Genomic DNA, 15701 nt, shown 5'->3' on the forward strand with positions numbered 1-15701 from the left:
AGTGATTCCATATAGTAGTTTTACACTGAAATAGCTTTTAGCGATAGCAAATGATATATCAAATGTAGACAGGGACGGCGCATCGCTTCAAGGCTCCCCAGGAAAAATACCTGATTCAGCATCCCCTCACAAAAAAAAACTTCCCTCGACTACCCATCTATTCCTCGTGATACCACCCCACACATTTTTTTAAATTTCAAATATTAGTACAGAATATTGGCAATGGCGATCTTTATTAAATTTTTCTCAGAATTTAACATTTCTTTCTTTTAATTTAGCAAATATTGTAATAAATCTCATCAAGTCTACTTGTTGTGCCAGGTCATATTCGAGGGACAATGTAGCCAGGCCAACAAGTCTTTTCTAGGCCATAGAAGACCGAATTTAAGTTTTAATCAACTTAAACTCGGAAAAACTTCTTTACCACAAGCGACAGAAACTGGTAAGGTAAGGAGGATACGTGGAACTATGAGTTTATAGCTACATACAGAGTTCAACACAGCGGCCGGTGATAGATAGGCTGGAATTCTCCTCGCAATGGCTCGTTATTTCCTACAGAAAACTGCATCGTCGATGTCTTTGGATTTTACTTGTTGTAATGTTTGATCTAGTGACCCATAAGTTGTGCTGTTTCATCCTATAGACTGTGGAAACTATGCCAGTGCAGCTGCGTGAATCGCTCCTCAACTGAATTTATTACTGTGTCAAGAACTACAAAATAGAAGTCAACTTTGAACTTTTCCTTATAACTCTGGATTGGGCCATTCAGTCCTTCATAAGAAACCTGACTCAAACTTTGCAGCTAGTTCAATCTCCTCAGCAAGTTCACGGGTTTCAATTAGCGCTTTCTCCAAGTCTTCATGCTCCTGTTCATTGCAAGAATAGCTCGTGTTGCCCTCAGTTGTTCCACAGCTTCGAGGATATTGAAATCCTTTGCTTGGAGTTCGGTTTATAAAAAGTCGTACCAAATGACAAGTGAAGCAACAAACTTGAACTTAGAACTGTCATTTGCAGACCACGTGCATCTATACGTGAAGTATTGCCGGATGAACCTGTCAAAGTACGATAATCAGCGATCTCCATCAACCTATCATATGTCTCACCCAGCTGATATCGAAGACCTTTCAGTGCTTGGATTAGACTTCCTCACCTTGTTTCTCTTAACGGTTTAATTGTAAGGTTTAGGCACATGACGCATAAAGACTTCCAAACGACTTGTGAATGCAGGAAAGTACTCATAAACACGCTGTATTGGGGCAAAGAAACCCGTTACTTCAAGGGAGCAACTCGCTGCCTCATTTAGGACCAAATTCAAAGAGCAAGTGTTGCATGGTACAAACATTTGTTCATAGATTGACATTTAGTTGCACGCCGTTCTGTTTTTCACGTTGCTCACATTGTTGTAACCTTGACCACGCAAGTTTTCAATCGGCAATTATATTTCAGCGCCAATTGATGAAAGACTGTGGCTATCATCCCAAAACTAGTTGTCTCCTTGAGTGGCACAAACCCTAAAAAGTGTTCTTTTTATACATACCGGATCATAATAATTAGAATCTGGTTTTATTCTAACCAATCCAATGATCATGTGTGAACATGACTGATATCTGGCATGCAACCGAAAACATTAGCAGATGTTAAAATTTCTTCTTTGATGGTAATTGCTAGAAGCTGGATCAACTCGTTTTGTATATCTCTACCAAGATAGTGTACACGTGTCTTGTTGTCTTTAATCTTGCGAAGATATTCGGCCAGAAGTGGGTCGAACAGAATTAAATACTCTACAAACTTCAGAAGGTTTCTATTACCAGGAACGTGTAATCTCCTTGTGGGTACCTCGAAAAGCCAGATTTTACATACCTATGGTTCTCACTAATACCATAAGTCGATCTAAAACATCTTGCCAATACTTTTCTCCTTGTTTTATGAGGAGGCATATTCTCATCATCTATGGTCTTCTTGTTTTGAAGACGCATTTCAAGTTATTTCCATTTTTGAAAATTTTCTAGATATTCCTCACTCCTCTCATGTGCCCATAGAATTGCAGCGATGTTTTTCCAATCTTTGTAACCTTTGCCAGAGAGAGAGAGAGAAGTACCCATAGTAACGCCAAACTGTTTGCAACAATAGCAAAATACACAGTCCTTTGACAAAGAGTATTGTAACCACTGGTGGTGCATCTCTTTGCTATTTGGAAGCCAGCGTTTGTAATAGTGTGTAGAAAATTCCTGTACATTAGCATCTGTTTTCCGGAAAATTATGCTGTTTAAGTTGTTCTGATCCATGCTCGAATAAGATATGTCTAACTCAATCCCCTTAGGGCCATGTAGCAGGATCAAAATAATTTGAAGTTGTTTAAATAATTGCGATGTATCATAACATACACGTGTTAGCTAGTTCACGCTTTATAGGAGTTATCAATGATAATCAGTGTTCGCCGTGTCCATGATAGGCCCTGGTCCCTGGCTCTGTGGCTCTATCTAGTACAGAGAGACCGTCTCTACGCCAAATAGACATCTCACCGTCAATTAACCATTTAAATGAAAAACAAAGGAACAAATGCAAATTGAATAATAGAAGCAATTCGTTAGAAAAGCCAGAAATCTATAGAAACAGATAGTTAGATTTCGATATGTTTTACCCGTGACTTGCCCCCAAAGTTTAACTAATGATCCCGCCGGCCCTGGACGTAGGGTGATTATAGCATAATCTCTAAAAAAAAAAAAAATGCTTAAGTAGTCTTAATGGTTTACCCAAACAAAAATTTCAAAATAGCAACTAAAGAATAGCAATTTTTGCTTAATGGAAAGATATATGATCAAATTGATGAAATTAACATGGGGTATACCTTGGTCCCTAGCCATCCCAATGGCACAACGGTATGTCTGCGGACTTACAACGCTAGAAACCGAGTTTCGTTATCAGCGATGGGCAGAGCAAAGATATCCCATTGTGTAGCTTTGTGCTTAATTTAAAACAACATCAACAACTTGGCCCCTATATTAACCAGTGTATTTATGTGTTATCACGAAAAGTTTTGTTGAAGAAAAATGTGCTAAATAATTTAAACCGTGGTTATATAAAAAATATACGGATGATACTTTTACTATATTTGAGGATGAAAAACAGGCCCAGAAGAATATAACTTTATTTGAAACGTTTTTTCTTTACTTGTTTTTGTTAATGCAGTGTTGCAATAGACATAGGAAGGTTGTTCTAAATACAAAGAGGTTCCAATTGTAATATCTATTGTTTATTGGTTGGTAATTCCTGTTTCACCCTGTACTTAATCTTTTTAATGAAACACCATATTTTTGTAAATAAAAGCTAACTTCAAGGGGTAATGATAAGATCGTTTATGCTAGAATTATGATTTTTGTTATTACAACTAGTTATTAATAATACTTATAAAAGCAGATACTCTGTTCGAAACTATGTCACCTCAGTGAAATTGGTTGACACCATTGTTTTGGTTTTTGAGTTATGTAATAAAAAAGTAGCAGAAGAAATGAGAACAAAAAATCCAAACTTTTTGCTATGATATTTATAGATATTCTCAGAACTTGTGATTCAGTTATTACACAGATATTTCTATAAAAGGAAACACTGTATAGTATTGTAAAGTTCTAGTGACCTATTGAGGAGATATTTAAAATACCATTTCGATGAACTATCCGAGCAATTCCTGCATATATAACTTACGGTTCTAAGTCTGTTAATCACGAGCAAAGTTCTAGATCTAAAAGATTAAACTTAGGAAAGTTATCATTAGTGACTCAGAAAAACAACATTTTGTCTATAGCATCATCTGTGTTAAGAAGTGAACATTTCTGAGTCTATGCTTACCAGATATTTGTACCAAGATATGGAAGCACTAAAGCGACTTAGCTTTCCTATTGACACATTCCTGCAAAATGAATTTCTCTAATTTATTTCTGAAATGATTGTGTTTTTGTTTCCTCAGGTGAAGTTAAGATTCAAAAGAAAAAGGTTATAATGAATAAAATTTTCCAAGCAGATGCCAAGGCCGGAGGGGAGATGACGTTATATTATGTTCTTGCAGCTAGCTTTACCTAGACATTAAAATGTGGACATGCTTCATGTTAGAAATATTTAATAATTCGTATCAAGAAGAAGATATCACTCTGAGGCTGACAATCAGACGCCTTAGCGCTATCAGGAGCGGTTGTTTTTTGTAACTTCATGCATGGTACTATAGCAATTCTGAATTTTTACTTAAAGTATATAGAAATTTCATATAAGCATCATATAATATATCGACTTTACCTAAAAATATGTGAAAGCACGAGGGCCGCTTATGAAAAACGGGCATTTCGTCCTATCTCTTTTTACTTTTCTTATTTATCTGCTGATGGTTTGGTTATATGTAGAAACGGATTTAAAGTCACCGTTGCTGTTTGATAAAAATTACAATTTTATTAACCATGTAGCTAATGTTTTTACTGGGCCAATTATTCATTACGATATTTGTTTTAAAATTTAAACATGTACGTATTTGCTTAGAGAAGGAAATTTATTGGACAGTGCCAACATAGAACACGACTGACGATGATATTTTTAATACCCTTGTGTATACTTTGTTCTAGTTCAAATATAAAGAACCTAGTCACGATTTAAAGCGCAGGCTAGTAGCGTCATCGATCTGAAGACTCTATTGTTTAGAATTATAGTATTTTTTTTCTATTGTTTAATACGTTATCAGGCATGTGTAAGTGAATTCATTGCCTTCTGCGCCATTAACTGTAATAAAGCAACGACGGCCGGACTAGGCTCATAATGAAGTTTTTAACAAACAGAAAACGTTTTATATTTAAAAACAAGGATGTGGAGTCTGTTGAGAAGATAATCGTGTACTGTTTTTAAAAGTCAGTTTGTTTTAGTAAACTAAAACACAAAAACTGAAACCCGCTTGGAACACAAGCAGAACGTTAAGCTGAATAAATTAATTTCAGATAAAATAAAGGCGTTTGAACCATCAACTCAATAAATGTTGCACATGAGTGAAAAAGCATACACACGGACCAGAATTTCATTTATAAGAAGCACAACTGAACGTGAGATATGTTTGTGTTTCAATAGACAGGAAGTTTGGTTATTTGTTTTGAAATTAAGCACAAAGCTACACCATGGGCTATCTGTGTTATGCCCATCACGGGTATTGAAACTAGGTTTCTAGCGTTGTAAGTCCACAGATAGACAGGAAGTACAGAGAGAGCTAGTTCTCGCATTTGCTTTGGTTTCTAGGTTGTTTTTACTCTCTCCTAAATACAACTGTGTTATAAGGATATTCAGTAATAGTTATACTAGAATGTTATTTTTGCTGTCTTCACAAAGTATTTTTGTCAGCAACTGTTATTATACTTTCATCTGTAATTTTAACTTCCGTTGCGCAAACAGAAATTACAGCTAAGATGCAATAGTTATTTTGCCCAACACTTCTGAAATGTGTCGGTTATATAACAAGGTATCTGTAACTCAGGGCTAAAGTAAGTTAGTGCCGGAAACCCTCTATCTCTATAGCTTAACAGAGAGATGAATGGGGGTGAGTAAAATAATATTGGAATACGGAGTTGGCATTTTCTTTCATTAAACATTAAATTGTAGCGCAAAGTAGGGGGAACGACAAGATAAACATACTTTAGTGAAAGCTGTAAAATTTTCAATAAAGCACATTAAGCTATAAGGAATATATAGTCCTAGTACTTTAAAGTAATTCAATAATATTAGAATAAACACATAATACCGATATAAAATTTCTGTTCTATATTTTGCAGCGCACTAATATTCTATAATGTTTTACGAAGGTAACTTTTCTTATCCGTGTATTAATACTGAGTTATTAATCAATAAATTAAGCCAAAGTATGTGGTTTCTAAAGTGATAAGAAATTATTTTGCGTAAACGAAAGCTAATGAAGTATACTAACTGGATTATAGATAAGTCTATTATTAACACACATTTGATTAATTTTTATACAGTGAAGATGATACTTTCACTACACATTCAATTGACACATTTTTAAAGCTTAGATAAGACTTTACAGTACATTCACTTGACACAGTTTTAATGGTCTAGATAAATAGTCTACTACACAGTCATTTGATACATTTTTAAAGTTACTTATCTTGATGAGTTGGCAAATCTCCAAAAAAGCAAGCTGTTCGTTGACTGACTCCTGTGTCTGAAAGAACTCCATTTCACAATTTTTGAAATTGAAGAGATGATAAGATAAAACGTTACTAAAGTTAACGAAAATCAACTATCAATCGAATGTTTCAGTATTTCAAACAACTTTCTGATTGGTTCTTTAGACCTTATTAAGGTAACTCATCTTTCATGTTAAATAAAACAATAAAGAGTCAATGTATTGTTTTAACTAATATAGATTTTGGATTATCCCTGACTGAAACCAGTTCAGTTTATTAAGATTTCTTTTTCAAGCTCATTATGTTTTGTTTTACAATGTGTTTTGTTAAAGAACAGGAAAAAAATACTTTCGTGTTTATACGTGCCAGTTTCTGTACAAGCTTCATAGAACAATAAGAAAATAGTTACAGTCTATCACCAAGAGCCTAAATAAAAGAAAAGAACCGAAACTGTACGTATTCTAGCCATTTATATATATATATATAAACACAATGAAAGTTCAGTGCTCAGAGATCTTCCTTACAAACCAGATGATGATTCCTCGAACAACAGTATTATTTCTCATATAAAGTTAGTTTGGTTTTAGGTACAAGCTGTAATATAATAGGTGCTTTGCTTCTTGATGTGTGTCATGTTGTGTGTCATAATTAGGACATCTGATAGACTTCAAGGCTTTTCTATTGACGTCATCTCTGGTTCTTGGTAAAGTGTGTTCTCCAACGTTTCGAAGTCTAAGATATTAGTTATTTTCACTGTACTTTGAATCCGAAACATTTAAACGTCATTGTGATTTTGAGCATGCATTATCTTAAACGTGAAAAGTATAATTAAAATTGTGGAATTAATGTTTGTTGAACAAAAGTATCAAGTCATACCACGGTCATGGTGATTCTTCAGTTTTGGGGTTTTTTTTGTGTGCAATAGTTTTGGGAGACTAATTTAACCAGTAATCCTAATAATATTTCAATTGCACTGAAATCTGTAATATAACAGCAGTTAGTGGTCAACAATGTCTAATGCCAAACAAGAAAGATCTTAGTTTTGAATATCTATTGAAAATAATTTAGCAGAAATTTTTAGTGTTAGAAGTAAAAGTAAAAAAAAAAAAGCTTTATGCTTGCAGTAATTAAATGTATATTTCTACGTACGCCATCCTTTTAGTAAAATAATTCATACATATTAGAATATTTTTACAATTAGTATTAGTTAAGTGGAAAATCTCATTGATGAAAACAATGGACTTGTACATTTAGAAGCCAGTATAAACGTATTTAGAATTCTATTTCGCAATATTTATTCTCTAAAGACGCAATTATTAACTGCAATTAAATTATAATACCTTGTGAAATGTACTATTGCAGGTAAAATTTCAATGTTTTTTTTTTATATAACGCCCAGTCATAAGCTTTTCATTCATTGTGTCGGCCATGGATCCTTCTGTGAATAATTATAACTCACATGAAAAGTTTTATATTGTTCTATTTTACTTATTAATAAATGTAACTGGTGAATCCACAATGTTTTGACAGTTATATGTTTATTTCATAACATATCAAAATCTTTCGGTACATTTATTTCTCTCTAATTAGGTATTTCTCCCTCTTATCGCCCAGAAAGAAACTTTGATAATGTTAAGGAAGAGCCCCCTTCTCGTCCAAACAGCCACTTCACTAGTGATGGTTATAATCAGCCGTACTTTGGAAACAACACAGAGAGAAATGTTACCGTTCAGCTGGGGAAAACAGCTTATCTAAACTGTAAGATAAATCAGCTCGGAGACAGGACGGTGAGTTTATTATTGCACGCTCTATTCTCTTACTTTTAGCGGGTACTTTTCGAACCATTCAAATTGATTTTTTTTTCGTTTTTATATTTGCCTTGGAGTGCATTAAAATGTTTCATGGATAACTGTATTCGAACAGTATTACCTGGAGAATAAAAAATATTTAGAATCCTATTAATCTAAAAATGCTCGGACTTAAATAAATTAAGTGTTTTATTTTTCAATCCAAAATGAAAAAAAAGAGATAAGACTAATTTATTCGAGAGATATTTTTGGCACAAAGACAATGCACGTGGTACAGAAAAGCATAGATAGATATGTGCTAGCCTTGAGACATTTTGGCTTAAAATCTATATTGTAATTTTATTTGTCGGAACGTCAGATATTTTTTCTAAATTTAGCATTATTGGCCTCAGTTCATATTGCACTACCTCTTTAACCGTCCAGTTCATTACATGTGAGCATCAGCTGATATTGTACTACCTCTTTAACTATCCAGTTCATTACATGTGAACATCAGCTGATATTGCACTACCTCTTTAACTATACAGTTCATTACATGTGAAAATCAGTTGATATTGCACTACCTCTTTAACTATCCAGTTCATAACATGTGAAAATCAGTTGATATTGCACTACCTCTTTAACTATCCAGTTCATAACATGTGAGTATCATTTGATATTGGGCTACCTCTTTAACTATACAGTTCATTACATGTGAACATCAGTTGATATTGCACTACCTCTTTAACTATCCAGTTCATTACATGTGAAAATCAGTTGATATTGCACTACCTCTTTAACTATCCAGTTCATAACATGTGAACAATTCTTATAAAATGAAATGTAATGTATTTTCTTCTAACATCAAGAAAGTTCGAGAAACATTAGTATTGATAATGTAACTTTCATTGATGTAATGACAAAAAAAACAGCTAGATGATTTGTAACAATTATTTGGTTATATGAAGTAATATTAAACAGTTGGGATACTGGGTAATACCGTGGAGTTTTCAATAAAATAACTTAATTTCTTTCATTACTGACAAGATTTTAACATAGTTCAAGTAGATCATCAAGAAAAATAGTACAATTTTGTCGAAACTTTGTCAACAAAGATTAGTTAATTATCAAACAAAGTTTATCAAAACACTAGTACATATGCCGATGATGTATTTAGTAAGTTAAAGTTAACTCATAAATAAAAAAAATCTGAAATTATTGAAATTGTCATAGTATAACTTTCAAACAAGCAAATGCTATTATCTGTACATGCGCATAACTGCTGTAACCATCACATTAATCTAAGTTATAGTGTTAAAACCATGTACCTATCACACATCAATCTAAAGTATAGTGTTAAAACCGTGTAACTATGGCACATTAGTCTAAATTATAGTGTTCAAACCCTGTAACTATTGCACGTCTACCTAAAGTATAGTGTTAAAACCCTGTAACTATTGCACATCTACTTAAGGTATAGTGTTAAAACCCTGTAACTATTGCACATCTACCTAAGGTATAGTGTTAAAACCCTGTAACTATTGCACATATAGCTAAGGTGTAGTGTTAAAACCCCGTACTTATCACACATAATTCTAAAGTATAGTGCTAAAATCTTGTGACTACGGTACATCAATTTAAAGTATAGTGTTAAAACTCTGTAACTTTTGCACATCTAGCTAAGGTATAGTGTTGAAACCTTGTACCTATCACACCTCATCCTAATGTATAATGATAAAACCCTGAAACTATGGTACATCTAGCTAAAGTATAGTGATAATACCCTGTAACTATCATACATCAAGCTAAGGTATATTGCTAAAACCCTTTAACAATTACATTCAAAGCTAAGGTATGATGTTGAAACCTTATAACGACCACATAACAAGCAACAGGTAGAGTGTAAAAACCCTTTAAAAATCAAACACAAAATAAGAGTATGGTATTGAACCTTGCAGTTATCATACATCAAGCTAAAGTACAGTATCAAAACAGTCTTACCTAAAACATATCAAGCTAAAGTTCAATGTCAAAACCATTTAACTTTCACTCATCAAGCGAAGGTATAGATCAAACATCAATCTTAGATATAGTGTTAAACCCTGTATCTATCACATCTCAAGCTAAGATATAGTGTTAAAACACTTTAACAATCAAACATAAAGCAAATGTGTAGTGTTAAAACATTCTTACTTTCACGCATTAAATGAAGGTACAGTGTTAAAACTTTGTAACTATCACACATCCATTTAAGAAATTGTGTCAAAATCCTGCTTGTATCATATTTCCGAGTAAGGTATAATGTCAAAATCCTGTAACTATCACGCACCGTGTTAAGGTATAGTGTTAAAGCCTTGTATATATCACACATACATTTAAAATATTGTGTCAAAATTCTGCCTGTATCACATTTTAAGGTAAGGTATAATGTCAAAATCCTGTAACTATCACGCACCGTGTTAAGGTATACTGTTAAAACATTGTATATATCACACACAAAACAAAGGCATAGCGTTAAACCTTCTAAATATCACTCACAAAGCTAAAATATTGTGTTACAACACTCTTCCCGTCACCTATCACGCAAAGGCATAATGTGAAACCTTTTAACTATAACTAAGAAGTTGTATTAAGACACTCTTACTATCACACATAAATCTAAGATATAGCGTTGAAATCCTTTAAGAATCACACCTTAAGCTAAGGTATAATCTTAAACCTTGTAACTCTCACACAACCAGCTAAGGTGCATTGTTAAAACACTGCAACTATCACATATTAAGTTAAGATATAATTGTAGTGTTAAAACCTTTTATATATCACACAACAAGCTAAGGTATAGTATTAAAACTTTGTAACTATCATCCATCAAGCCAAGGTATAGTGATAAATCCTTGTAAATACTACATATCAAGCTAAAGTATATTTATAGAATTAAAGAAAACAATTCAAAGTTTCACAAATATTTCATTTATTACTACAATGGTATTACCAGTAAAGACATCGACAATTTCATCAACTACCAATCGTTTTAGGTATTAATTATATTAAGATATAGAGTTATATCCATGTAACTATCGTACATCAAGTAAAGGTATAATATCAAAATCCTATGTATATACCAGTCAACATAACGTACTCACATATAAGGCAGAAAAGGTCTACACACAATTCTACAGTTCTTCGGGTGTGGACTCAGCCATTAACCAATCAATTAGTGATAGAAGTGGAGACAAAGTTAATTATCTTTGAGAGCTGAGGTTCATGTTTTAGTTATGGATTTTCTTAAACTAAATTTATTTTGCTAGACTTTCGTTCAGAAATAGTCTACTTCTGGGATGCTTGTCACTTAGCTTCAAAGCCTTAATTAAGTTAAAGGACTGAGACGCGCTTCAAAAGACCAGAGGAACAACCAGTTTATTACTTGGACTTTAAAGTAGAAATTCATGACGCTAATCTAATGAAAAGGTCTTTTAAAACAAACATACACCTGAAATAAGCAAAGTTTAAGTAACTTCTTATCAAAAGAAATAGTTCTCCAATTAAAACACTAGAGACTGTATATATATTAAATACTTATTTATTCTTCTTAGTTAATCGGTATAGTTCTCCCGGCAAGTAGCCAATCATGAACCAGTTAATTTAGTCTTCTCGATAAGCAGTTTTTATGGTATAATGATATACAGAACAGTGTAGATAATGCTTAAATAAGAACAAAAAACAGCCTCATGCAGATTCCTCCATGAATATTTGTAATTAATATTTGTTCAGGAAACTATATGTTTAAAGAGAGAGAGAGAGAGAAGTATAACTAGGGAATTTAATTCCAAATACAAGCCCGGAGAACAGGAAGCGTTCGTTCGCACACATAACAGATACAAAAGACTGCTAATGTACAAGCTACAGTGTGAAAACAATGCAAGTTTCAAACGCTGTACCCACATCTGCTCCTAAATTTCATTCCATTGCACATGTTAGGCTTAGAAATGGAGAGTAAATCTAATTGACGATGTGGGTTCCTAAACCCACAAATACTTTTCCCAGCTGCAACTATTTTACTTTTTTCTTCTCCATGTGTTTAGTTTAAGCTACCATTTACTGTCTGCAACCAGTTGTTGGCGTGTAGGTATTCTCTATTCAAAAGCAAAATAAAAGAAAATTAAACAACAAAAAAGTGAAACTGAAACACAATACAGCAACTACCCGCTGAAGTTGATATTGCACTCCTCATAATTTTCAAAATTTGTGTTTACAACATGATACAACCTTAAATGAAAGAATAAAAATACACTATTACGCAAATATAAAGATACCCTTTTCTTTGTAGCTAAGCAGTTTAACATAAAACCTACATCTTCACCAGTAAGTTCTTCAAACAAATAATCAATTGTAAAAGTGTATAATCGTACTCAGCTAAAACATATCTGGTCTGAAAATACAAAGAAACAATTCAACTTAATGAAGGAAAGAAATATACCTCGTCAACATTCCGGCTTAACGACTTGATCGTTTGGTTGAAAGGTTCACTGTATGGAATTTTTCTATTTGTATTTTAAAATTTTCTCACGATGTATCTGCATTCGTTCGTTTCTCCAATAAATTGCATAAAACAAGTCCAAACGTAATTCACATTTTGGAATAATGGAGTGACACAGGAGATGTAAATTCATAGGGAAAGAATCTATAAATATGGGTTGAACAATGCATAATGGTTATTGATACGGGCTGCATATTGGAAGGTCCAAGAGTCGTGTCTTGATATGTCGCTGAACACGCTCCGCAGTTTTAGCTGTAAGAGTGGTATAACCGTAACAGCCAATCCTGTTATTTGGTTAAGAGTAATCGAATAGACGGTGGGTGATACTAATTCCTTGTATTCCTGTAGTTAGTTGCTTAAGATTAGGGTGTTTGATCTAATAGTTTAACCCACGTGTCGCATAAGGTAATTATCGCATCATTATTACTACTATTCTTTTATTAAGACATAGGGACATTTTTTATAACATTTCAGTTAAATTAATTTAACTTTTTAATATGTTTTTTTACAGGATTAACCTTAACAACTAACACCTTTAGGCCTACATTAGTAAAACTTATTCTAGCGTGTTACACAATTTGTTAATTTTAGGTACTATAAAATTAACTCAATGTTTTAGAATTATGAACAATGCTATTAGTATTTGAAAAATATAATCTATAGTTTCGAAATTAAAATTCCTGAAATTGACAAAAATATTTATATCAATTAAACCATTTATTATTTTGTGTCCGAGTTTATCCAATGAGTTCGTGCATCAGACATTGCATTATTTTCTATTCAATTCAATAAAATATATATTGTAGCGATATAGTAAAGGATATTCTGATTACTAATATTAATTAAATCATCAGCACGTCTATAGAACAGCAGGACTAAGTTTGAAGTAACATATATTTTGTAAACAAACTATTCAACTTGCATTATGACACTTACATATATTTGGTAAACAAACTATTCAACTTGCATTATGACACTTACATATATTTTGTAAACAAACTATTCAACTTGCATTATGACACTTACATATATTTTGTAAACAAACTATTCAACTTGCATTATGACACTTACATATATTTTGTAAACAAACTATTCAATTTGCATTATGACACTTACATATATTTTGTAAACAAACTATTCAACTTGCATTATGACACTTACATATATTTTGTAAACAAACTATTCCACTTGCATTATGACACTTACATATATTTTGTAAACAAACTATTCAACTTGCATTATGACACTTACATATATTTTGTAAACAAACTATTCCACTTGCATTATGACACTTACATATATTTTTAAACAAACTATTCCACTTGCATTATGACACTTACATATATTTCCAAAACAAACTATTCAACTTGCATTATGACACTTACATATATTTTGTAAACAAACTATTCCACTTGCATTATGGCACTTACATATATTTTGTAAACAAACTATTCCACTTGCATTATGACACTTACATATATTTGCAAAATAAACAATTGCAACTTCAGTGTAAGAATATCTGGGCAGCTGCAGAATCACACACATGAACAGAAAAAGCATTGTCTGTGAAATTGTACCTTAGGTTATCTGTGTTAAATAGTTTCGTCATAATGTATAATCTAAAAGTAAATATTATATTTGTCGTATTTATCTCATTAATATATTCACGGATTTAGTTAAAATGATTATTAAATAGTTTTGTTTGTTTGTAATTAAGCACAGAGCTACACAATGGGCTATCTGTGCACTGCCCACCACGGGTATCGAAACCCGGTTTCTAGCGTTGGAAGCCTACCACTGTGGGAGTATTGAATAGTTGTTAGCTTTCACTGAATTTGTAATAAATATGAACTTCGCAAGATTTTTAATGTAATTTAGAAACCGTAAATAAAATATGTCTGAAAACGTTTTAACTCGGCCAACCATTGAATTGCTAGTTTAGAAAAAGTTAAAACATTTGAAGAACTGACTACGATTATAATTTGCAGAGAATTATTATTACTTTTTTACAGTTAACACAAAAATCATTTTCGTTTCGAGATAATTAATAAAAAAATCTTTACTCAATAAATCATATTTGTTCTCAGAAACTTCTTTGACCAATCTTCATTAAAAACCTTTTTACATCTTTTACAGCGTGAGTCATATAAAACTTCTAATTTACCATTCAAGAAAGAAATGTATGTATTTGCAAGCTAAACTGTCTGTGTAATTAAATTATAAATTAAAACATTTATTCGAATTTCACACTTACAACTAGTAATAGATAGTAAAAATATGGAAGTTTCTAGTCACCGATATAAAGATTAGTGTAAGAACTAGTATCTATTATTTAAAAGTCAGTCCACCTTTCAATTTGATTTCTTCTCTTTTATTTTTATTTTATTATGAAATTTCCTACTGCAAAATCAGAGGATATAGTCGGTAATTAAGTAAATAGTAGTTGTATTCTGAAAAATTTTAGGCCGAGATGAAGCTCCAGACTGACTTGTCACGTGTAATGTACAGCTCACTTATAAAAAAGAAACACCTTTAATAAACCTAAGCCCATAAAACGTTTTTCGACAAACTCTTATATACCTTCGACAGCACCAACCTTTTCTCTGAACTAATCATATTAAGGTAGACCGAACTTACTCCTACAAAATCATATGGCAAACAACTTAAAACCCTTTACACCAAATCTTTCAATATAGCAATAACAACACCTGCAGTTAGATTATTACGGAAATGTTCTACTTTAGCATAAATGTTAGCTATTTATAATATAATAGACAGATACATAGATAAAGAGAGAGATCAAATATTGGTTGCTGACATTACAGAAGTTATGCTACACTTCTGTTAATTAAACTGTAACAGCCTCTAAAATATAATTGTGGTTTTAAGAAGCCCAGACGTATAATTTCAATTCCAGGAGACGGAACTTGTATTTTTTAAAAATTTTATTTGACAATATTTATATTACCTTTAAGATAGATTCAGCTTTTAAAGATACAATTTTTCAATTTCCTTTAACAGTACGATATGCTCTTCTTATGTACACAGCGTGGTCACAAGTAATTAGACACAATCTTTTCAGAAAAAATGAAATTTTTCAGTCATATTCACATGAATTCATATCTTTATAATTTAATTGATATCTAGTAGATCTTCCTTTCGCTTCGTAGAGTTCGTTGATCCTATGGGGCATCGTGGGAATCATCTCGT

The 15701-nt window shown here is 32.3% G+C and overlaps 1 protein-coding gene across 3 annotated transcripts in view; it reads left to right on the forward strand.

The window, feature by feature from the left end:
• LOC106460679 (zwei Ig domain protein zig-8-like) overlaps positions 1 to 15701 on the forward strand; it is a 97308-nt gene that overhangs the window by 64316 nt on the left and 17291 nt on the right. Inside the window, exon 2 of one of the 3 annotated variants that reach the window (XM_013920409.2) lies at positions 7758 to 7954. In XM_013920409.2, the coding sequence (XP_013775863.2) occupies positions 7758 to 7954 (197 nt within the window). Of the gene's footprint in view, positions 1 to 7757; positions 7955 to 15701 lie in introns of those variants that run through there. The other 2 variants (XM_022387732.1, XM_022387738.1) reach the window with 2 other exon arrangements.

The sequence above is a fragment of the Limulus polyphemus genome, unplaced genomic scaffold (assembly GCF_000517525.1).
Source record: "Limulus polyphemus unplaced genomic scaffold, Limulus_polyphemus-2.1.2 Scaffold35, whole genome shotgun sequence".
NCBI classification, from domain to species: domain Eukaryota; kingdom Metazoa; phylum Arthropoda; class Merostomata; order Xiphosura; family Limulidae; genus Limulus; species Limulus polyphemus.